The following is a 26,525-nucleotide window of genomic DNA, read 5'->3' on the forward strand; positions in this document are numbered from 1 at the left end:
GAAAAGAGGATGTGGGCATGGAAAGTGTGTTTCAGGCAGATGGAACAGCACATTCCATCTGCCTGATGGAGGCAAAAGAGAATATAAAAATTCAGTGATCTACAATATAATCTAATGGTAAAATTGAACTGGATTAAGAAAACTATGTAAGGGACTTCCCTGGTAGTCCAGTTGTAAAGAATCCGCCTTACAATGCAGGCGACGCGGGTTTGATCCCTGGTCAGGGAATTAAGATTCCACATGCTGCGGGGCAACTAAGCCTGCACACCACAACTACTGAGCTCGCTCACCTCAACTAGAGAGCTTGCGTGCCTCAAACTACAGAGCCCATGCGCTCTGGAGCCCGCACGCCACAACTACAGAGAGAAAACCCCCACGCCACAACTGGAGAGAAGCCTGTGCACCACAACGAACAGCCCACGTGCTGCAACTAAGACCCAATGCAGCCAAAAAGAAATAAAATAAATAAATAAATAATAAAATAAATCTTTGAAAAAAAAAAAAGAAAATTGTAAAAATCACTTAAAAGACTTTATCCAGAGGATATGGGGAGCTATTGAGGGATTTTAAGCAGAAAACATGATCAGATGAGCATTTTAGAAAGCTCTCTGGATACATTGTGGAAAGCTGCTATAAGGTACAAGAATAATGATTGAGAAACTAGTGAAGAGGCTCTCATTCTAAGCCAGGCAAGAAAGTACTGACATGAACTCAGAGAATAGCCATGGGAATGGAGGGGTATGGAAAATACTGAGGGCTTTTAGGATTCAAAATCAACAGGACTTCATGACTGACTGCCTGTGGGAAAGTAAGAGAAAGAGAGGAGTCATGGGTGACGGTAAATTTCTGGCTCAGGTAACTTGGATAGATGAAGATATATAACACTGAAACAGATGATAGGAGAAAGAACTGCTTCAAGGGGGAAATAAGTTGAGTTTGGGATATGTTGAATATGAGATACCATGAGAATCCCTGTAGTGATGACAAGTAAGCATTTGGCTAAACAGACTCAGAACTCTAGAAAGGTCTTGTGTGAGTCCATCAATCAGGATGTTCTGTGTTGCACATGATAGAACACCCAAATTAAACTAGCCTAAGCAAAAAAACCAAAAAATTGATTGGCTCGCATAACTGGAGCTCAAGTAGAGCGCAGTTCAGGTACAGCTGCATCCAGAGACTGCAACAATGATATCAAGAATCCAGTTTCTCTATCCCAGCTCTAATTTCTCTGTATGAACTCCATTCCCAGGCAAGGCCTCCATTTGTGGACACAAGATGGCTGCCAGAAACTCTCCTTTCAGGTAAAATCCTTTCAGATAAAAATCCAAGATGAAAAGTAAAATGTCTGTAACCCAGCATTCCCAGAAAAAGCTCTGAGATTTAATCCAATAGATTATTTTAGGCCTTGCACCCATTCCTGAACCAATCACTGTGCCTGAGTTAGGAGGGCCATGGTAATTGAGTTAAACCGTTAAAGGCCCACCCCTGGAACTAAGGGTGGGATCAATCCCACCTAAACCATGTGACCTGGAAACTCAAAATCCAATTACAATGGAGGTAGAGGGGAACAGAAATACAGTGATGAACAAGATGTAGTTCCTGCACTCAAGAAGCTTACAATCTAAGGGAGAAAAAGTAGAATTTGAAAGGCAATTACAGTACATTGTGATAAATGCTATGACGTGGGCAAGTACAGGATGCTGTGGGAATACAAGGAAAGACAGCAAACCTTTTGGGGGACAGATACAGGGCCAGTCACCACACATCTCCACTACCAATATCCATGGCAGTTACTGACAAAGATTTGGGGTCAACTGAACAGAGATGATAACTGATGGCAGTGATAGATGACATCACCCAGGGAGACTGTGTAACGTAAGAAGAAGCCCTAGAAGAACCCAAAGAAACAACAAAATTTAAAGACTGGACAGAGGAAAATGAGCCTTCAGGAGAAATGGAAGAGAAAGAGCTATAGATGAGATGAAAGACTGGAGAATAATGTTTCAGAGAGGTCATTCCTTACTGGAGGCTTTCAAGAGGAGAGTAATAGTCTACAACATCATTAGCTGGGAAAGGTTGGGTAAGACAAGAATTGAAAAATACTCCTTAGATTAGCATCAAAGTAGTTGCTTGTAGCCTTGAGGGGACCAGTGTCAGTGAAGGATCAGAGGTGAAACCAGACTTTATGTGTATTGGGGCAGGGGAAGGAAGAGGAGAAAGGGCTGAGTAGTGAGGGAATCAGTGAGAAAGCAGAAAGCACTCTTTTTAGGAAGCGTGGATGTAAACAGGTAAAGAATTATTGGGTAGGTAGAAGAACATATGGAATCAAGGGAGTATTTAAGATATAAGATGATTCAACATTTTGGGCTTCCCTGGTAGCGCAGTGGTTGAGAGTCTGCCTGCTGATGCAGGGGACACGGGTTTGTGCCCCGGTCCGGGAAGATCCCACATGCCGCGGAGCGGCTGGGCCCATGAGCCATGGCCGCTGAGCCTGCGCGTCCGGAGCCTGTGCTCTGCAACGGGAGAGGCCACAACAGTGAGAGGCCCGCGTACCGCAAAAAAAAAAAAAAAAAAAAAAAGATGATTCAACATTTTAAAATGCAGGTTAGAAAGCAACAGTAGAGCAGGAGAGGTTGTAGATAACATCTATTTGGAAAGTCTGGGCACCACACCCTTCATATAAACACATATGCTGTATACACAATATGAGATAAAGAGGCTATTCATAACTGAACAAACCATGATGAATTACACCTGGGAAAGGCGAAAAAAAACTCCAGTTAAAAGTTTTTAAATGGAAACGGCATCATGCCTGGCCTTTCATGAATTTTTAACTGGATTTTCACAGTTATGACCTGAGATTTTTTTTCACAAAGTGTAATTTGAAAATACAATTTTAAGTGCTTAAAAATGAAATGTAATTAATTATATGCTAAAGTAAAGGGATCCAGTCCCATTGTTAACTTTTTAAAAATCACAGACCACTTTGAAAATATGATGAAAACTATGGAGACCCTCTCCCCAGAAAGAGATGGTCCTTTCTGATGGTCTTCCAGGCAGGTTCACTGAAAGACGTCTGAGGCCTACCTACCAATGTAAAGTTAAGAGTATAAGCTTCTTCTAGGATTTGCCAACAGGAATCCTCTTGGAACTTCTAATGTCCACCAGACAGCAAGCAGGCTTATTCTACTTTCCTTCCTCTTAATCATAATCGAAGTTATGTCCTCTACCACTAAGCCTTGAACTCCAATTGCAACTCCTTCCTCCCTCCCACCTTTCCCTGTGCTCCAGCTGATAAAAATATTGGACTCACATAGTCCTACTTTCACATCCTGGCTCTCTCGCTTTCTAAATCACATCAGCCTGGCCAAGTATTTATCTTTCTAAGATAGCTATATTTTTCTTATCAGCAATATGGAACTATCAAATGTTATTTCCTCCAGCCCCACTAGGCCCAGTCTAAGAATCAGGTATCATTTTTTTCTCACAAGAACCTACCACCTGTTTAGAAACTATCAAATACTTTGTTCTCATTCTCACTCCTCCCCCTTGGATTATAAACGCCTTGAAGGCAGGTAATAGGCCTTCTATTCCATTTCTTCTTCCCCCACTGCTTATCACACTTCTGCTTTAAAACTACCACAGGAGTTGCTGACTTAGCTGAGTACTGATTTAGAATTCAGCTCTAAATTTGGTTCTAACATCCATCATTAATGATCTCTTCTACATTTCCTAACAACTTTCCCATATTTCACCTCCAGACTAAAATGTGGAACTGAAATCACAAATAGTTTTGTTAGTGGCTTAAGACCTTGTCAAATCATTTACAAGAATATTTTCATGGGACTCCTATTTAAAAATGAGTACTATATGGGTTATGTAACCTCAGTTAATTCTTCAATTTTACAATTTTCTTTCATATTGAAGGAGCTTTGAAAATTTGCCTCATTTACTTTTATGTCTAATAACATTAGTAAAACCAACAGAGTTAAAATCTCACCGTTATACACTGTGCTCACTGACAACAGGATTGTTCCTTTTTAGGAAGGGCATTTCCAAGATGCCACAATAGCTATATTACCCAAAAAACCAAAAAAAATCCTACAGATAGGTAGTATTAGCTAAAGAAGGTTGTTTGGAGATGAGGTAATATATTAAATACTTAGTGTGTGATTGATTGTATGTATTATACATTCCCTGCTTCAGCAAACCTTAAGTATAGAGTTTCTTTCAGTCAGACCTGGAATTAGGTCTCTCACTCATGTGGTTTCAATTAAGTTCTGTTAAAAATAGCTTGTAATATAAGCATCAACAATTTTACTACCTTTAATCCATACAAAGGATAAACTTGGGAAAAAACCATCAAAGGAAGTTACTTAGTATCCTGGTGTTGGGTCTTTATAAATAGCTGAAGTCATCTATTTAGTGTACAGTCTTCTAATATAAGCTATTTGTTATTTTATAATACAAATACATATATTTAAGAAGCAGGCAGAAGATTCTTTCTCAGCTCATTAAAAGTAATTTATAAGACTCAACAGAATTTCAACATCAGGATATATCACAAATAATCAGAGAATTTTGATTTTTGAATTTCATGTAATTTTAGGCAGACATTCTGCTTCACGGACTTTGACTTCACATTCAAGTCTTCAAAGTAGTGAAAATTCAGCCACAGCTGCTACATCCTGCCACTTGTTTTTATTATAATATCTGGAGAAAAAAATAACAATAGATTATTTCATATGCATCACAAGCAGGTATTCAATAGTTATTAATAACTAGTCCCTGGGGGAGAGAATGCTTGATGTCCAAGCAACTCTAGTTTCACTCCATTGAGCCTTAGGAAACAAATCCAGAGGTCATTAAAAAAAAAAAATGGAATAGCTGGCTCACTCCTTCCTGGACATGCTGAAGACGCTTCTCTACTCTTTGGAGACACAAAGAGACCTGCTCAATAACATTCCAATAGAAAGCCCAGCAAAGACAGCTGTTAGTGGCCATCACAGGTCGCTAACTGCAGCCTTGTAACCTGGTGGAATGGATCCAGTTGTGCTTCTCATCCCAGTCCTCCTCAGCCACCACCTAGTCAGAACCTCCTCACATTTTCCTACCCATCTCTCCTTTTCATTCTCCTACCCTTTGTTGTAGGTGAACCCAGGTTCTTTCCAATACAGGATTCAGGGGCCTTCACCCCTCCCCCAATATCTTGTACTGCAAGATCCAGAGTGGAGTCAGCTTTACCTATTCCCATTGCCACTTTCATACTATGATATACCTCACCCGCTAGCCTAATCAGCCTATATCAATAGGTTCTCAAACTCTGCTGCACCATACAGTTATCTGAGCTTTTAAAAATCCTGATATCCAGGCTATACTCCATACCAATTAGAACAGAACCTCTAGACAAGGGACTCAAATATCCAGGTAAGTCTGATGTGCAGCTTTTGGAACACCAGAGACCTATATCTTTGGTATTCAAAGTGTGGTCCATGGACCAGTAACTTCAATGTCACCTAGGAGTTGATTAGAAATGTAGAATCTTGGGCTCCATTCCAGACCTATTGAATCAAAATCTCCATTTTTAACAAGATCCTCAAGCAGTTCACAAGTAAATTAAAGTTTGGGAAGTACTGGCTATTCTACCCTCTACTCCTCCTTATTGTTGTCTTCACTGACCTCAGATACTATCTGCTCATTTATTAAAGACTTTGGGCCACAGTCATCTTCTCCATACCAATTTTTGAGTAACTTTCCAAGTGGCAATCAACCCACCCAACTATGTAGTCTTCCCTATCCCTCCTCTGCCTTCATATATACATCCAGGGCCATGCCCTATATTTTCCCCTGACATCACCTAAAGCACATCATTTCTAAAACTTTACAATACTAGACACCTAGGAGTCATCCTCTAACTGTCCTTCTCTCTCACTACCCTGTACCAGTACCTAAGCAGTCACTAAACCCTGGCAATTATACCAATAAACATTTTTAGGTTACACTGGTCCTCAATCCCCAGAAATCCTAAATCAGACTGCTGAAGCAATGACCCTGGAATTTGCATTATTTATAAATTCCCCCATGTGATATGAGCACCACACTTTATCATATTTCTGTGTGATACTTCTGCCTGCTATTATTATCTAAAAACTCAAACTCTCACTAAAGATATACATGTATCCAGGTAAAGGCTGTTATTCTACTAGCTTAACAGATGAATTTATAACACACCATTTATCATCTCTTCTGGAGATGAAAATAAAAATCTTACTATAAGGATAGCTACAGGTTTTACCTGATTTTCTAAAATTTACTGTTAGCTTGGAAGTCTTCTCTGACACTTCAAAGTTAAAAGCATCCTCTCCTGGGCTCCTAGAGTGCTTTGCTCCACTTCTAACTTGTCACCTTATAGAGAAGACTGTGAGGTCTACCTCATCACTAATCTGTGAGCCCCAGAGAGCAAAGGCTATACTCCTATCCCTAGCTAATAATGCAGTGCCTAATGCATGCTTGTTGGCTGAATTAAAGTACCAATAAATTAGACATCCACTCCTGTAACTGTAAGAGGTACAGAAGCAATGATTGTCCAACCATCTTCTTGGCAAAAAAAAAAAAAAATTAAGTCTCTGTTTAAATAGAATATAGAAGTCCAATGTGTAAAGCAAAGAGAATCAAAACTGCCCTGTCTGGATGAGCTGAGAAACTCAGAGCCCTATCTACTCTACCCCACATTCCCTATTTGACAGCTACCCAGTCAAACTTAGAACCAGGAAAACTAAGTTCTAGTTCTGATTCTACCAGTAATTAGCTGTGTGAACTTGGGCAAGTCACTTATCAATATGGCCAGGTCATTTTTGTTATATGCAAAATGAGCAAAATAAACTAGATTATTATATGGTTCTCAAATTCTAGTGCTTATTGGGATCACTCTGAAAGCTCATCAAATTGTAGATTCTTGTGCCATATCTCTAGAGATTGTAATTTACCAGGTCTGCAGTGATTCTGGTACAGGTGGTCAGAGGACCACACAATGAGAAACCTTGGACTGGATGTTTTCTAAGGCCTCTTCTATCTGTCTGTCTGTCACCATTCTCAGATCTCTACTTACCCACATTACCTCCTCGACCACATCTCTTTTGGACTCCTCTAGTGGTTTACTTTCACCAATTTTTTTCTTTAATCAGCATAGCGCCAGTTATTAATGAACAAGCAGCATACTGAACAGGGGTCCTAGACCATCAAAAGTGAGCTTCACTCTGTAGTCCTGATTAGATTACTGCCAAACTAGCTAAACTGTTAAATGCCAGGACTAAAAATAGCCTGCTGCATGTTTAAAATAACATGCTCACAGTTAGCTTGGGGCTTTGCTATTTTTACTGAAGGAAAGACAGAGACAAGTGCCCAGAGGTTGAAAGGGAATTACTTAAATAAGGAGGCTGCTATATGAGGTGAGAGCCTAGGAAGAAGCCAGGAGGTGGCACAACTAGTTCAACAGGCATCAGGGGGCTCTCTGTGAATTAAATTAAAAATTTTGGTCTGGGGGCTTCCCTGGTGGCGCAGTGGTTGCGCGTCCGCCTGCTGATGCAGGGGAACCGGGTTCGCGCCCCGGTCTGGGAGGATCCCACATGCCGCGGAGCGGCTGGGCCCGTAAGCCATGGCCGCTGAGCCTGTGCTCCGCAACGGGAGAGGCCACAACAGAGGGAGGCCCGCATACCACAAAAAAAAAAAAAAAAAATTTTGGTCTGATTTCTCCATAAGGAAAAAACGCGCTCATCGAAATTTTACCAGCAATGACAGAGATGAGAGTAGGAAAGGTTAGGCAACATCTGGGATGTTCATGCCTTATATGCCTTATATGCCTTATAAGGTAAAGCATAAGTTGTCGCATCTGGCCCCTCCTACAACCATAAAGGAGACAACATCTAGTGGGCCATTTTAGATTTTGGAGTCAACATATTTCCTCATTTGTGTGTATTACTCCAGCCCACTTACTAAGTGACCTAAAAAGTTGCTGGTTTTGAGGGAGTCTCAGAACAAAGAGAAGGCTCTGCAAAAGGTCCAGGCTACTGTGCCACTTGTACCATATCAGCAGATCCAATGGTGCTTGAAATGTCAGTGGCAGAAAGAGATGCTGTTTCGAGCTTGTAGGTGAATAGCCACAGTACAGGCCCTGAGGATTTTGGAGCAAAGCGCTGCCATCCTATGTGGGTAATTACTCTCTTTTTGAGAAATAGCTTTTGCTCTGCCACTAGGTCTTAGTAGAGATTGAATACTTAACCATGGACCACGAAGTTACAATGAGAGCTGAGCTACCCATCATGAATTGTGTGTTGTCTGATGCACCAAGCCATAAAGTTGGCTGTGAAGAGCAGCACTCTGTTAGCAAATGGAAACAGTATATATGAGACTGAGCTCAAGCAGGCCCTGAAGGCACAAGTAAGTTATATGAGGAAGTGGCCCATATGCCCGTGGCCCCTACTCCCGGTACATTATCTTCTCTCTCCCTGCCTGCTTTAATGGCATCATGGGGAGTTCTCTATGGTCAGGTGACTGAGGAAAAGAAAGTTAAGGCTTCGTTTACAGATGGTTCTGCAAGATATGCAGACACCACCTGAAAGTGGACAGCTATAGCACCTACAGCTTCTTTCTGGGACATCCCTGAAGGAAACCGGTGAAGGGATATACTTCAAGTGGGCAGAACTTCAAGCAGTATATTTGGTTGTTCACTTTGCTGGAAGGAGAAATGGCCAGATGTGTGATTATATACTGATTCATGGGCTGTGACCAATAGTCTGGCTAGATGGTCAGGGACTCAGAAGGCACATGATTTGAAAATTGGTAACAAGAAAACATGGGAAGAGGCATGTGGATAGAACTCTCTGAATGCGCAAAAAACATGATGATATATGTGTCCCACATGAATGCTCACCAAAGGGTTATCTAAGCAGAGGAAAATTTTCATAATCAAGTGGATAAGATGACCTGTTATGTGGATACCCGTTAGCTTCTATCCCCAGCCACCCCTGTCATCACCCAATAAGCCAATGAACAAAGTGGCCATAGTGGCAGGGAGGGAGGTTATGCATGGTCTCGGCAAAACAGACTTCCACTCACCAAAGTCAACCTGGCTACAGCCACTGCTGAGTACCGAATCTGTCAGCAGCAGAGACCAACACCTAGTTGGTCTCTGATATGGCACCATTCCCTGGAGAGGTCAGCCAGCTACCTGGTGGCAAGAGGTTGATTACATTGGTCCACTTCCATCATGATCAGGGCAGCATTTTATTCTTACTGGAATCGACAATTACTCTGGATATGGATTTGCCTTCCCTGCACATAATGCTTCTGCTAAAAATCACCAACCAAAGATTTATGGAATGCCCTATCCACCATCATGGTATCACACAACATTGTTTCTCATTACGGAACTCACCTCACAGCAAAAGTAGTTTGGCAATAGACCCAAGCTCATGGAATTCACTGGTCTTACCATGTTCCCCACCATTCTGAAGCAGCTGGCTTGACAGAATGGTGGAAAGGCCTTTGGAATACTCAGTTATAGCACCAACTAGGTGGCAATACCTTGCAGGGCTGAGGCAAGGTTCTGCAGAAGGTTGTGTATGCTCTGAATCAGCATCCAATACATGGTACTGTTTCTCCCATAGCCAGGATTCACAGGCCCAGGAGTCAAGCAGTAGAAATGGTAGTGGGACTATTCAATACTACTCCTGGTGACCCACTAGCAAAATTTTTGCCTCCTTTTGCCATGACTTTATGCTCTGCAGGTCTAGAGGTCTTAGTTCCAAAGGGAGTAATGCAGGAGTCACAACAATGATTCCATTGAAATAGAAATTAAGACAGCCACCTGGCCACTTTGAGCTTCTCATGCCCCTGAGTCAACAGGCAAAGAAGGAACTTACTGTGCTGGCTGGGGTGATTGATCCTGACTACCAAGGGGAAACTGGACTACTACTCCATGACGGATGTAAGGAAGAGTATGTCTGGAATACAGGAGATCATTTAGAGCATCTCTTAGTACTACCATGCCCCGTGATTAAGGTCAATGGAAAACTACAATAACCCAATCTAAGCAGGACTACTAACAGCACAGGCCCTTCAGAAATGAGGGTTGTGTCACCTGACCAGTTAAAGAACCACAACCAGCTGAGGTACTTACTGAGGGGAGAGGGAATATGGAATGGGTAGTGGAGGAAGGTAGTTATAAATACCCGTTATGACCACATGACTAGTCAAGCAAATATCTTTGTTTTCTTCTCTCTCTCATGCCTATATCATATAACATAAGTTATATTAATATCAGTTAACTTTATATCATAGTATTTAAGTTATATGATATCAAGGAGAAGAACAAACATCACCCATCCTCTTCTGGGGAAGGAGTTAGCACATTTTCAGTTTTATGTACAGCAGTTGTATTATGTTAGGCAGAAGTATGACTTTGTTATTGTCTTTATTTGGAGATTAAATATGGTTCAAGGAAATGTGTATGAATGCATAGTTGACATGGAGTGGACTGTCATGGTTAGTTGTATGCATCAACTTGGCTAGGCAACATTACCCAATTAAATTAAATACTAATCTTGGTGTTGCTGTGAAGGTATTTTGTAGGTTCGGCTAACATATGTAATAACTAACTTTAAGTAAAGGAAATTATCCTTGATAATGTAGGTAGGCCTCATCCAATCAACTGAAAGACCTTAAGAGCAAAACTGAGGTTTCTCTGAAGAAGAAAAATTCCTCCTGAGGACTGACTGTATCATTAGCTCCTGCCCAAGAGTTTCCAGCCTGCCCTAGAGTTTTCAGTGAGACCCTCCAATTGCATAAGTCAATTCTCTGAAATAAATCTCTTTGCATACATATACATGTATTGTAGCTATATATGTCCCACTAGTTCTGTTTCTTCGGTAGAATCCTGACTTATACAGCATCTACTATTCCCTACCACTATGCTAAAAGAGCTATCAGAGATAGACATAGAAACAAGTCTAGTATGTGGTTTCTGTCCTTTAAAATTTCATAACCTAAAGAATATGAAAAGTCAGCATTGTAAATTATGTCAGGTAGTAGTATATTATTAAGTGTCAAATGAGTGTCATTGAATTAAGTAGTCAAGGAACTTAGAGAAAAATAAAAAGATCTCTGTGGACTTCAGGAGTGCTCAGGGCACATTCCGTGGAGGAAATGGGGACAAGGATCAAGTTATACATAACCTATTAAGTTTCAATTGCTTCACTGCCTGCTTACCTTTCGAAGGTGCCCAAGCTCCATCAAGTAATTAGACATTCTGCCTGATATGCAGTGAGAGAAGTACAGAAAAACATAAACTTGGCGTTTAGAAGCCTTTAAAGATTGAATTCCTCTCCACCACTTGGAAGCAGTGTGATCTTAAACAAATTTCATACTATAATACTTTAAGCCTCAGATTCTTAATATATTAAATGAGGACAGAGTATACATCCTGTCATCATAAAGTAATAGTGAGAAATAAAGAAGTCATAATAAGATGCCTTTCACAGAGGAAGTGCTCAACCAATGTTAAGTGAATGCAAAAATATCTCCATATCTTTAAAAATGAAATATCTACTAAATATGAAACCCAACAACACTAAATTTCAGATAGTTATAAGAGGAAGTATCCTAGATAAACACACTTTAAATCAATGGCATAAGCTAATTTTTCAAGAGATGAAGTATTTGACTTTCAAAAAACTATTTTGCTCAGGTTCTGAAACCTGACCAAGTTTTTAATAATTTTACCATTTCCACTTTATGCCAGAACTCTCAGAATATAATCTATAATTGAACTTCCTGTATACATAAGGAATTTACAATTAAAAAATGTTTGGTGTCTTCCAAAAAGTAGGTTCTGCATTCATACTACAGTACCTTGAGGAGTATCTTTAGGAAGAGAATATTTCTTCTTCCTTACAGTAACAGCTTTACTTTCCACTTGTCTAGTTCCTGGTGACGCTTTAATAATACAACATATTTCTGATGTATTTGAAGGAAACTGCAAAAGAAAAAAGCAGATATTGCATAATTTTTCCAGGTACTATATCTATAGATTGTTTTATTTTATTTCAAAGGCAAATAGTCTCAATATCCATATATTTCATAGATATTACCAATAGAAAGCATCTATGAAATGCTTATTTCACTCCAGATACTAGGTAATTGGTTTTAAAACATTTGCTTATTTAATATTCACAAGAACCAGCAAAGCAGATTATATTACTCCCATTTGTAAAACAAGGAAACTTATGTTCAGAGAGGTTGGATAACTTATTTAAAAACAGAGAGAAAGTAATGAGTTGAGATTCAAACACTCCAAAGTGGGAAAGTTTACAGGATTTACTGAGTTAAAACATAAATATAAATTTAAGTCAGAGTCAAACACTAGATTTCCTTGATTTCCCAACTCAGTTAATTCTTTTGAAATTTTATGAGGAATATTTATTTCTTCTATAATTGATGAATTAAATTAAATCACCTTTTTATACCACTTTACATCCCTTCCCCCATAGCACTAACGTTTAGTCTTTCTAGTGGTTACCTTTATAACTTTTTTTTACATTGAAGTATAGCTGATTTACAATATCGTGTTCGTTTCAGGTATACAGTGCAGTGATGATTCAGTTATATATACATATATATCTTTTCAGATTCTTTTCCCTTATATGTTATTATAAAACACTGAGTATAGTTCCCCGTACTATTCAGTAGGTCCTTGCTGGTTATCTATTTTATATATAGTAGTGTGTATATATTAATCCCAACCTCCTAATTTATCCCTCCCCCCACCTCCCCTTTACCCTTCGGTAACCATAAGTTTGTTTTCTACGTCTGTGAGTCTCTTTCTGTTTTGTAAATAAGTTCATTTATATTGGTTTTTTTTAGATTCCACATATAAGCGATATCATATGATATTTGTCTTTGTCTGGCTTACTTCACTTAGTATGATAATCTCTAGGTCCATCCATATTGCTGCAAATGGCATTATTTCATTCTTTTTTATGGCTGAGTAATATTCCATTGTATAAATATACATCTTCTTTATTCATCTGTTGATGGACATTTAAGTTGCTTCCATGTCTTGGCTACTGTAAATAGTGCTGCAATGAGCACTGGGGTGCATGTACCTTTTCGAATTATAGTTTTCTCTAGATATATGCCCAGGAGTGGAATTGTAGGATCATATGGTAGCTTTATTTTTAGTTTTTAAAGGAAATTCCATAATGTTCTCCATAGCGGCTGTACCAGTTTACATTCCCACCAACAGTGTAGGAGGGTTCCATTGTAGTTTAGATTTGCATTTCTCTAATTAGCAATGTTGAGCATCTTTTCATGTGGTTTTTGGCCATCTGTATGTCTTCTTTGGAGAAATGCTTATTTTGGTTTTGGTCGTTTGTTTTTTTTGATATATGCTAAAAGAGCTATCAGAGATAGACATAGAAACAAGTCTAGTATGTGGTTTCTGTCCTTTAAAATTTCATAACCTAAAGAATATGAAAAGTCAGCATTGTAAATTATGTCAGGTAGTAGTATATTATTAAGTGTCAAATGAGTGTCATTGAATTAAGTAGTCAAGGAACTTAGAGAAAAATAAAAAGATCTCTGTGGACTTCAGGAGTGCTCAGGGCACATTCCGTGGAGGAAATGGGGACAAGGATCAAGTTATACATAACCTATTAAGTTTCAATTGCTTCACTGCCTGCTTACCTTTCGAAGGTGCCCAAGCTCCATCAAGTAATTAGACATTCTGCCTGATATGCAGTGAGAGAAGTACAGAAAAACATAAACTTGGCGTTTAGAAGCCTTTAAAGATTGAATTCCTCTCCACCACTTGGAAGCAGTGTGATCTTAAACAAATTTCATACTATAATACTTTAAGCCTCAGATTCTTAATATATTAAATGAGGACAGAGTATACATCCTGTCATCATAAAGTAATAGTGAGAAATAAAGAAGTCATAATAAGATGCCTTTCACAGAGGAAGTGCTCAACCAATGTTAAGTGAATGCAAAAATATCTCCATATCTTTAAAAATGAAATATCTACTAAATATGAAACCCAACAACACTAAATTTCAGATAGTTATAAGAGGAAGTATCCTAGATAAACACACTTTAAATCAATGGCATAAGCTAATTTTTCAAGAGATGAAGTATTTGACTTTCAAAAAACTATTTTGCTCAGGTTCTGAAACCTGACCAAGTTTTTAATAATTTTACCATTTCCACTTTATGCCAGAACTCTCAGAATATAATCTATAATTGAACTTCCTGTATACATAAGGAATTTACAATTAAAAAATGTTTGGTGTCTTCCAAAAAGTAGGTTCTGCATTCATACTACAGTACCTTGAGGAGTATCTTTAGGAAAAGAATATTTCTTCTTCCTTACAGTAACAGCTTTACTTTCCACTTGTCTAGTTCCTGGTGACGCTTTAATAATACAACATATTTCTGATGTATTTGAAGGAAACTGCAAAAGAAAAAAGCAGATATTGCATAATTTTTCCAGGTACTATATCTATAGATTGTTTTATTTTATTTCAAAGGCAAATAGTCTCAATATCCATATATTTCATAGATATTACCAATAGAAAGCATCTATGAAATGCTTATTTCACTCCAGATACTAGGTAATTGGTTTTAAAACATTTGCTTATTTAATATTCACAAGAACCAGCAAAGCAGATTATATTACTCCCATTTGTAAAACAAGGAAACTTATGTTCAGAGAGGTTGGATAACTTATTTAAAAACAGAGAGAAAGTAATGAGTTGAGATTCAAACACTCCAAAGTGGGAAAGTTTACAGGATTTACTGAGTTAAAACATAAATATAAATTTAAGTCAGAGTCAAACACTAGATTTCCTTGATTTCCCAACTCAGTTAATTCTTTTGAAATTTTATGAGGAATATTTATTTCTTCTATAATTGATGAATTAAATTAAATCACCTTTTTATACCACTTTACATCCCTTCCCCCATAGCACTAACGTTTAGTCTTTCTAGTGGTTACCTTTATAACTTTTTTTTACATTGAAGTATAGCTGATTTACAATATCGTGTTCGTTTCAGGTATACAGTGCAGTGATGATTCAGTTATATATACATATATATCTTTTCAGATTCTTTTCCCTTATATGTTATTATAAAACACTGAGTATAGTTCCCCGTACTATTCAGTAGGTCCTTGCTGGTTATCTATTTTATATATAGTATTGTGTATATATTAATCCCAACCTCCTAATTTATCCCTCCCCCCACCTCCCCTTTACCCTTCGGTAACCATAAGTTTGTTTTCTACGTCTGTGAGTCTCTTTCTGTTTTGTAAATAAGTTCATTTATATTGGTTTTTTTTAGATTCCACATATAAGTGATATCATATGATATTTGTCTTTGTCTGGCTTACTTCACTTAGTATGATAATCTCTAGGTCCATCCATATTGCTGCAAATGGCATTATTTCATTCTTTTTTATGGCTGAGTAATATTCCATTGTATAAATATACATCTTCTTTATTCATCTGTTGATGGATGGACATTTAGTGTTTGTATATTTTGGAGATTAATCCCTTGTCAGTTGCATTGTTTGCAAATACTTTCTTCCATTCTGTAGGGTGTCTCTTCGTTTTGTTTATGGTTTCCTTTGCTGTGCAAAAGCTTTTAAGTTTAATTAGATACCATTTGTTTATTTTTGTTCTTATTTCCATTACTCTAGGAGATGGATCCAAAAAGATATTACTGCAACAATGTCAAAAAGTATCCTGCTTATGTTTTACTCTAGGAATTTTATACTATCTGGTCTTACATTTAGGTCTTTAATCCATTTTGAGTCTATTTTTGTGCATGGTGTTAGAGAATGTTCTAATTTCATTCTTTTACATGTAGCTGTCCAGTTTTCCCAGCACCACTGATAACACTTCTGAGCACCAACAAGGTCACAAGACCCAGCCTAGCCAATCAGTGTATTCCATGCTTCTAGACACAGTGACTGGCTCAGAACAGGACACTGTAAATGGGCCAACAGGAAGAAAGGAATGCTGAACCTGAGATTGTGACACAAAACCAGAATTGTTAAAGGGGGCCAAAATGGTCCCAGATTGATACTCAACCCTAGCTACACTTGTAGTAGAAACAGATACAAATCTTAGGAGGATGAGATCCCCAATTTAGGTCCATAGGATTCTCATCAAATAAGAGCAACAAAATAAATGATCAGGGTCAAGGTCAGTGTCAGAGTTGTTCTTCAAGATTCAGCTCAGAATAGTTTTAAGCAGAAATGATGGACAAAATGCATTTCACATCCTCATATAATTTCATTATAACAACAAGAAAGTAAGTACCAAAGGGGCTGTGAAAAACGCTATTGGTAATTTGATAGAGATTGTCAGTTAATTTAGACAATATACCGTCAAGCAGACCGTCTCTAGAATAGAGAAATACTGTATCTTTCAAACATGACATATCTTGTCTCTTAGAACTCAGAAGTAGAGATACATATTTATGAAGGGCTCCTCCTATTTTAAATAAAGATTATACAGAGGGCTTCCCTGGTGGCGCAGTGGTTGGGAGTCCGCCTGCTGATGCAGGGGACACGGAGTCGTGCCCCTGTGCAGGAAGATCCCACATGCCGCGGAGCAGCTGGACCCATGAGCCGTGGCCGCTGAGCCTGCGCGTCTGGAGCCTGTGCTCCGCAACGGGAGAGGCCACAATAGTGGGAGGCCCGCGTACCGCAAAAAAAAAAAAAAAGATTATACAGAAACTTCTTCAAATGTAAAATTCATATCATCCTCTGAAGTGGACATCTGCAATTTTCCTGCCCAGCATTCATTTTCCATCCTTCTGATATTGAACAGTACCAGAGTTTTCTTGGGAGTATCTACTCATTCAGCCCTTTGGCTGGTTGAAGAACCACTGGTAGAGACAGAAAGGTTGAAGAAACCTGGACTTCATCCATGAGGAGTGCACAGGTACTGGCTTGCCCCCAGGCAGGGAAGACAGAGGTCTGCCCCAGCAGCTGCTGGGTTTCCAGCAACCACCTCACAGCACTCCCCAACTTGAGTGAAGTGAACGCCCCGGCACATCTCTCTCCATGTCACAGCGTGGCACTGAATCTAGGGCAGCAGCTCAGGGGAAAAGACTCGACCTTGGGATGCAGAGGTGTCCCGGTTCTGGGGCAGAGCCAAGGTAGAGCAGCGGTGGTGATTGCTGGTGTTTACTCAAGCAGCACCCCAGAAGCAGCCCAGACTTCTGACAACAACACAGCCACTGGGTTTCCCTGCAACCACCTCGCTGTGTACCCCAGCCCAAGCTGAGTGTGGCTCACTCCATGCCACACCACAGGTCTATATCTGGAGCAGCCAAGACCTGGGAAAAAATGTGACAAACACAGGCAGAGCAATGGACTTCTGTAGGCACACAAGCCCTCCTCTGGGACAAAGGTCCTGGTACAGGGAGAAGGAAAAACAATTAAAAACAGAGCCAGCATGAGCCCAACCCTCAGGGCTTCTACTCCAGCAGTTTGGGATCAGAACCCACTGTGACTGGGTTGTGACAGCCATGCAGCAGAGAGGAAGTCCTGCCTCACAGCCTGTGCAAGTTCTAGCCCCTCCATCTCCAGCCCCACCTCCTCCAAGGTGATAGCTGCCAGCAACACTGAAGAAAGGCGTGCCTGGTGTCCACATCAAATCCATCCCTCCCACCAAAGGCATTGAGCACATACAGTCTACAGAGGGAAACTCCCATGTAAGAACACCCCTTCAAGACCATAACAGGTAACTGTTTGATTTAAATTCAAAGAGGCAGAGAAAGTTAAGTAAAACAAAAAGGCAGAGAAACTGCCCTCAATTGAAAGAGCAAGGGGAAAAACCCTGAAAAACAAACAAACAAACAAACAAAAATAAGCAATTTACGAGATAAAGAATTCAAATCATTGGTAATAAAAATGTTAACTGAACTAGGAAAAATAATTGATCTAAACACTGATCATTTTAACAAGGAAAGAGAAAATATAAAAAAGACCTCATCAGAAATGAAAAATTCAATAGTTGAAATAAAGAAACACACTAGAAGGAATGAATAGCAGACTAAGTGATACAGAAGAATGCATAAGTGACCTGGAAGATAAAATAATGTAAATCATCCAATCAGAACAGCAGGAAGAAACACAAATGAGAAAAAAAAAGCAATCTATGAGATCTTTAGGATAATATTAAGTGTGACAACATTCACATTATAGGGTTTCCAGAAGGAGAAGAGAGAGAAAAGGGGACTGAAAACGTATCTGAAGAAATTAAGGCTGAAAACTTTGCAAATCTAGAGAAGGAAACATATCCAGGTACAGGAAGCACAGAGGGTCCCAAACAAGATGAACACAAACAGACCCATAGCAGGACATGTCATACTTAAAATGGCAAAAGTTAAAGATAGAGAATTCCAAAGGCAGTAAGAGAAAAACAAAGAGTCATATACAAGGGAATCCCCTTTTCGCTATCCCCTGATTTTTCCACAGAAACTTTGCAGGCCAGAAGGGAGCAGCATTATATTTTCAAAGTCCTAAACGGGAAAAACCTACAACCAAGGGTACTCTATGCAGTAAGGTTATCATTTAGAACAGGAGATAAAGAGCTTCTCAAACAAGGAAAAACTATAAGAATTCATCAATATTAAACCTACCCTAAAAGAAATGTTGAAAGGTCTCTAAATGGAAAAGAAGTAAGAATCTAGAGGAAAGAGAAAATTCCACTAGGAAAGGCAGGTAAGGCAGGTATATAGTAAGGATTGAAGATTACTTAAATAAACCACTGTGCAGATTAAAAGACAAAATATTTTAAGAGCAACTACAACTACAATTACCAGCAAAAGGATAAGCATGAAGATGTAAAATATGACATCAAAAACACAAAATGTTGGGGAGGGGAGTAAAAAATGGAGATCTTTTAGAATGCGTTTGAACTTAAATGAATACAAGTTTAAAACAAGTAGATATAATCATGGGTCAATATTATTTCTATGGTAACCACAAATCAGAAACCTACAGTAGATAAAGAGAAATCAAAAAGAAATGTACCCAAGTACACTACTAAAGAAAATCATCAAACCACAATGGTAGAAACAAAAAGAAGAAATCAACAGAGAACAACTACAAAAAACACCTGGAAAAAAGTAATAAAATGGCATAAGTACATACCTACAATAATTACTTTATGTGTCAATGGACTAAATGCTCCAACCAAAAGACAGCGTGGATGACTGGATTAAAAAAGACTCTTCAATATGCTGCCTACCTGAGGCTCACTTCAGGGCTAAAGACACACACAAACTGAAAGTGAAGGGATAGAAAATATATTTCATATAAACAAAAACAACAAGAATGTGGGGGTAGCAATACTCATATCAAACAAAATAGATTTTAAAACAAAGGCTATAAAAAAGATGAAGATTAATTATCATTCACAGTGATAAAGGAATCAATACAAGAAGAGGATATTATACTCATTAACACATATGCACCCATACAGGAGCAACTATATATATAGAGCAAATACTAACAGACATAAAGAGAGAAATTAGCAATAATACAATAATAGTAGGGTACATTAACACCCCACTGGCATCAATGGACAGATCATCCAGACAGAAAATCAATAAAGAAACAGTGGTCTTAAATAACCCAATGGACTGGTTGTACTTAATACATATCTATAGGACACTAAATCCAAAAATAGCAGAATACACATTCTTTTCAAGTGCACATAGAAAGTGCTCCAGGATAAATCACATACTGGGCCACAAAACAAGCCTCAACAAATTTAAGGGGATAGGAATTATATCATGCATTTTTTCCCAACCACAATGGTATGTAAATACAAATCAACTACAGAAGGAAAAATGGGAAAAGAACAAACATGTGGAGACTAAACAACATGATACTAAAAAACCAATGGGTCTATGATGAAATCGAAGAGTAAACCAAAAAATACCTCAAGACAAATGAAATGGAAAAAAAGTTCCCAAAATCTATGAGATGCAGCAAAAACATTTCTAAAAGGGAAGTTTATAGCAATACAGCCTTCTTCAAGAAACAAGAAAAATCTCAAATAAACAACCTAACATTCCACTTAAAAGAATTAGACAAAGAAGAACAAACAAAGCCCAAAGTCAGCAGAGGGAAGGATAAAGATTAGAGAGGAAATAAGTAAAATAGAGACAAAAAACAATAGAAAAGATCAATAAAACCAAGAACTGTTTTTTAAAAAAAGATTTTTAAATTGATAAACTTTTAGCCAGGTTCATCAAGAAGAAAAAAGAGAGGACTCAAAATAATTAATAAATGAAAAAATAATAATAATTAATGAAAGAGGAGAAATAACAACTGACAACAAAGAAATATCCCCCCAAAATCATAAGATAATACTATGAACAGTTAGTATGCCCACAAATTGGACAACCTGGAAGAAACTGACAAATTTATAGAAGCATACAACCTGCCAAGACTGAACCAAAAAGCTACAAATAATTTAAACAGACCAATCACTAGAAGTGAAATAGAATCTGTAATTTTAAAAAAACTCCCAGCAAACAAAAGTCCAGGACCAGAGAGCTTCACAAGGGAATTCTACCAAACATATAAAAAAGAATTAATACCTATCCTTCTCAAACTATACCAAAAATTGAAGAGGAAAGAACACTCTCAATTCATTCTATAAGGCCACCATTGCCCTGATACCAAAAGCAGACAAAGACACTACAAAAAAAGAAAATTACAGGCCAATATCTTTGATGAATATAGATGCAAAAATCCTCAACAAAATATCAGCAAACCAAATCCAGTAATATATAAAAAGGATCATATACATGATCAAGTTGGATTTATTCTAGGGTCACAAGGACAGTTCAACATTTGTAAATCAATCAGTATGATACACCACAATAACAAAAGGAAAGATAAAAATCACATGATCATCTCAATAGACGCAGAAAAAGCATTTGACAAAATTCAACATCCATTCATGATAAAAACTCTCATCAAAGGGGGTACAGGGGCTTCCCTGATGGCGCAGTGGTTGAGAGTCCGCCTGCCAATGCAGAGGACACGGGTTCGTGCCCCGGTCTGGGAAGATCCCACATGCCGTGGAGCGGCTAGGCCTGTGAGCCATGGCCACTGAGCCTGCACATCCGGAGCCTGTGCTCTGCAATGGGAGAGGCCACAACAGTGAGAGGCCCGCATACCGCAAAAAAAAAAAAAAAAAGTGGGTATAGAGGGAACATATCTCAACTTAATAAAAGCCATTTACAACAAGCCCACAGCTAATATCATACTCAATGGTGAAAAGCTGAAAGTCTTTCCTCTAAAATCAGAAACAACACGAAGATGCCCACTCCCACCAATTCTATTTAACATAGTAATGGAAGGCTTAGCCACAGCAATAAGGTAAGAAAAACAAAGAAAATGTATCCAAATTGGAAGAGAAGAGGTCATACGATACTTTGTATAGAAAATCCTGAAGCCTCCACACCAAAATTATTAGCAATAACAAATAAATTTAGTAAAGTTGCATGACATGAGATTAGAATACAGAAATCTGTTGCATTTCTATACACTAATAATGAAATAATGGAAAGAAAGTAAAATAAACAAAAACAATCCTGTTTAAACACACAGAGAAGAGAATAAAATAACTAGGAACAAAATTAACCAAGGAGGTGAAAGACCTACACTCTAAAAACTATAAAACACTGATGAAAGAAAGTGAAGATGATACAAAGAAATGAAAAGATATCCTGTGCTCTTGGATTGGAAGAATTAATATTTTTAAAATGGCCATACTACCCAAATCAATCTACAGATTTAATGCAATTCCTATCAAAATAAACATGACATTTTTCACATAACTAGAACAAATAGTCCTAAAAGTCATATGGAACAACAAAAAGACCCTGAGTTGCCAAAATAATCTTGAGAAAAAAGAACAAAGCTGGAGGTATAACCTTTCCAGACTTCAGACTATACTACAAAGTTACAGTAATCAAAACAGCAGAGTAGTGGCACAAAAACAGACACATAGATCAATGGAACAGAATAAAAAGCCCAGAAATAAACCTACACAACTATGGTCAATTAATCTATGACAAAGGACACAAGACTATACAGTGGAGAAAAGACAATCTCTTCAACAAGTGGTCTGGGGTAAAATGAACAGCTACACGTAAAAGAATGAAATTAGAACATTTTCTAACACCGTTTACAAAAAAAAAATTACAAAATGGATTAAAGACCTAAATACAAGACCAGAAACCATAAAACTCCTAGAAGAAAACAAAAGTAGAACACTCTTTTACATAAATAGTGGCAATATTTTTTGAATCTGTCTCCTAAGGCAAAGAAATAGAAGCAAAAATAAACTAATAGGTCCTAAGTAAACTTAAAAGCTTTTGCATAGTAAAGGAAGCCATAAACAAAATGAAAATACAACCTACAGAATGGGAGAAAATATTTGCAAATGATATGACCAACAAGGGGTTAATAACCAAAATATATAAACAGCTCATAAAACTCAATATCAATAAAAACAAACAACCCAATCAAAAAATGGCTAGAAGACCTAAATAGACATTTTTCCAAAGAAGGCATACAGATGGCTAACAGGCATATGAAAAGATGCTCATCATTGCTAATTATTAAAGAAACGCAAATTGAAACAACAATGAGATATCACCTCACATCTGTGAGAATGGCTATCATCAAAAAGTCTACAAAAAACAAATGTTGGAGAGGATGTGGAGAAAAGGAAACCCTTGTGCACTGTTGGTGGGAATGTAAATTGGTGCGGCCAATATGGAAAACAGTATGTAGGTTCCTCAAAAAAAAAAAATTGAACTACCATTTGATCCAGCAATTCCATTCCTGGGTATATGTGCAGAAAAAATGAAAACACTAATTTGAAAAGATACATGCACCACAATGTTCACAGCAGCACTATTTACAATACCTAAGACATGTAAGCAACCCAAGTGTCCATCGACAGATAAATGGATAAAGAAGATGCTATATATATATATATATATATATATATATATACATATATAAAGAACCATTAGCCATAAAAAAGAATGAAATTCTGTCATTTTCAGCAATATGGATGGACTTAGAGAATTATTATTTTTTTTTTTTTTTTTGCGGTAAGCGGGCCTCTCACTGCTGTGGCCTCTCCCGTTGTGGAGCACAGGCTCTGGACGTGCAGGCTCAGCGGCCATGGCTCACAGGCCCAGCCGCTCCACGGCATGTGGGATCTTCCCGGACTGGGGCACGAACTCGTGTCCTCTGCATCGGCAGGCGGACTCTCAACCACTGCGCCACCAGGGAAGCCCCGGACTTAGAGAATATTATACTTCATGAAATAAGTCAGACAGAGAAAGACAAATACTTAATGACATCTCTTATATGTGGAATATTAAAAAAATAATAATACAAATGAATATATACACAAAACAGAAATAGACTCACAGACATAGAAACCAAACTTGTGGTTATCAAAGTGGAGATGGCAGGGGAGAGGGACAAATTAGGGGGACTGGAGTAACAGACAAAAACTACTATGTATAAAATAGATTAGCAACAAGGATATATTGTAGAGCACAGGGATTATAGCCATTATTTTACAATAACTTATAATGGGGTACAGTCTGCAAAAATACTGAATCACTATCTATACAACTGAAAATATTATAAAAGTATAATATTTTAAATCAACTCTACTTCAATACAAACAATTAATTACTTTTAAAAATTAAAATAAGATAAAATCAGCAAAAGGAAAAGGCACATAGGGTGGAGTCCAGAAGAAAAGGCATACAGAACTGAATTCAGGAGGATACGCTTCCAGTTGTCCACTCCTAGTTGAAGTCACATGGAGAGCACTTATTTCTCCCATGTGCAAAGTACTGCCAACCAAGGAAGCTCAGTGAGCCTTGGCATCAGGGTGTCTATTTGGAGTCAGTCACATAAGCATGCAGTGCCTGCATGACTGACCTCAGCTACTCAGACCCCAGTCCCCCAGAGGTCAAACTGATACAAGGTGGCCCAAAGCCTCAGGCAACAAAAACAGGTGTGAACCATAAATCATTTCCTAGCATAAACTACCTGGTCTGGCTCAGAACATACAAAAACGCTGTTATCAGTCAGGATACTCCAAGGGCTCAGAGGTCATCTCCCAGGAGCCTCACCACAGGATAGGCCTGAGGACCTTAGGAAAGTGCAGGCCTCATGATCTAACCCTTTCCTTCATACATATAATATACAAGGAAATGACCATTAGGCTAATAGAAGAGTCCCAACATCAGTATGTAAGAGAGAAGACAGTGGAATGATAGCATCAAAGAGCAGAGAGAAAAATCGCTCTCAACACAGAAGTATGTACCCAACAGATGCAGAAAAAATTTTAATAAAAATCATATTCACATCATAGCAAACTAGAAATAAGCGGAAGTTCTCAACCTAGTAAAAGATTTTGGTAGTCCTGAGTATTGTTTCTCAAAGACTTTTTACTTTTCATGGAGAAGATGCACCTCCTATTCCCCTTCTGATTCAGTAAGGACACGTGAGTATTTCTGGCCAATGAGTTTTGAGCAAAAGTAATGAATGTCATTTCCAGGCCAGAATATTTAATTGCCAATGTAAGAAGACATTCCAGAGTTTTCTTTTTTTTTTTACTGGCATAATTTCTAGCAATATTCAAGATGCAGGCTGTGCTATGAGCAGGGCACTAAGTCAACCCAATCGACGTATAGCATGATCAAGAAATGAACCTTTATTCTTTCAGCTGCTAAAATCTTTTACTTGTTTCTTACCACAGGTTATCCAGCTTAGTACAAGTTATCTATAAAATAAGTTGCACAAGCTTTAAGCTTAACAGTGAAACTTTTTTTTAACATCTTTATTGGAGTATAATTGCTTTACAGTGTTGGGTTAGTTACTGCTGTATAACAAATTGAATCAGCTATATACATACATATATCACCATATCCCCTCCTGCTTGCGTCTCCCTCCCAACCTCCTTATCCCACCCCTCTACGTGGTCGCAAAGTACCGAGCCGAGCTGATCTCCCTGTGCAATGCAGCTGCTTCCCACTAGCTATTTTACATTTGGTAGTGTATATATATCAGTGCTACTATCTCACTTCATCCCAACTTACCTTATCCCCTTCTGTGTCCTCAAGTCAATTCTCTGTCTGTGTCTTTATTCCTGTCCTGACCCTAGGTCCATCAGAACCTTTTTTTTTTTAAGATTCTATATATATGTGTTAGCATACGGTATTTGTTTTTCTATTTCTGACTAAATTCACTCTGTATGACAGAACTTAGGTGCATCTACCTCACTACAAATAACTCAATTTCGTTTCTTTATATGGCTGATTAATATTCCATTGTATATATGTGCCACATCTTCTTTATCCATTCATCTGTCATTGGACACTTAGGTTGCTTCCATGTCCTGGCTATTGTAAATAGTGCTGTAATGAACATTGTGGTACATGACTCTTTCTGAATTATGGTTTTCTCAGGGTATATGCCCAGTAGTGGGATGGCTGGGTCATATGGTAGTTCTATTTTTAGTTTTTTAAGGAACCTCCATACTGTTCTCCATAGTGGCTGTATCAATTTACATTCCCACCAAAAGTGCAGGAGGGTTCCCTCTTCTCCACACCCTCTCCAGCATTTATTGTTTGTAGATATTTTGATGATGGCCATTCTAACTGGTGTGAGGTGATACCTCATTGTAGTTTTGATTTACATTTCTCTGATGATTAGTGATGTTGAGCATCTTTTCATACGTTTGTTGGCAATCTGTATATCTGCTTTGGAGAAATGACTATTTAGGGCTTCAGCCCATTTTTGGATTGGGTTGTTTGTTTTTTTGATATTGAGCTGCATGAGCTGCTTGTATATTTTGGAGATTAATCCTTTGTGAGTTGCTTCGTTTGCAAATATTTTCTCCCATTCTGAGGGTTCCCTTTTCATCTTGTTAATGGTTTCCTTTACTGTGCAAAAGCATTTAAGTTTCATTAGGTCCCATTTGTTTATTTTTCTTTTTATTTCCATTACTCCAGGAGGTGGGGCAAAAGGATCTTGTTGTGATTTATGTCATAGAGTGTTCTGCCTATGTTTTCCTCTAAGAGTTTTAGAGTGTCTGGCCTTACATTTAGGTCTTTAATCCATCTTGAGTTTATTTTTGTGTATGGTGTTAGGGAGTGTTCTAATTTCATTCTTTTACATGTAGCTGTCCAGTTTTCCCAGCACCACTTATTGCAGAGGCTGTCTTTCTCCACTGTACACTCTTGCCTCCTTCATCAAAGATAAGGTGATAATACATGCGTGGGTTTATCTCTGGACTTTCTATCCTGTTCCATTGATTTATATTTCTGTTTTTGTGCCAGTACCATACTGTCTTGATTACTGTAGCTTTCTAGTATAGTCTGAAGTCAGGGATCCT

The 26,525-nt window shown here is 38.2% G+C and overlaps 1 protein-coding gene across 3 annotated transcripts in view; it reads right to left on the reverse strand.

Annotated features, from left to right (window-relative positions):
- Positions 1-4,516: 4,516 nt before the first annotated feature.
- Positions 4,517-26,525, reverse strand: part of MEIKIN (meiotic kinetochore factor) — a 152,520-nt gene continuing 130,511 nt past the window's right edge. For all 3 annotated transcript variants that reach the window (XM_055086741.1, XM_055086740.1, XM_028493439.2), the window contains 2 exons: positions 14,383-14,506; positions 4,517-4,713 (listed from right to left, as the gene is read on the reverse strand). In XM_055086741.1, coding sequence (XP_054942716.1) covers positions 4,682-4,713; positions 14,383-14,506 — 156 coding nt within the window. In that variant the 3' untranslated portion in view covers positions 4,517-4,681. The remainder of the gene's footprint in view (positions 4,714-14,382; positions 14,507-26,525) is intronic.

The sequence above is a fragment of the Physeter macrocephalus genome, chromosome 8 (assembly GCF_002837175.3).
Source record: "Physeter macrocephalus isolate SW-GA chromosome 8, ASM283717v5, whole genome shotgun sequence".
Taxonomy (NCBI): domain Eukaryota; kingdom Metazoa; phylum Chordata; class Mammalia; order Artiodactyla; family Physeteridae; genus Physeter; species Physeter macrocephalus.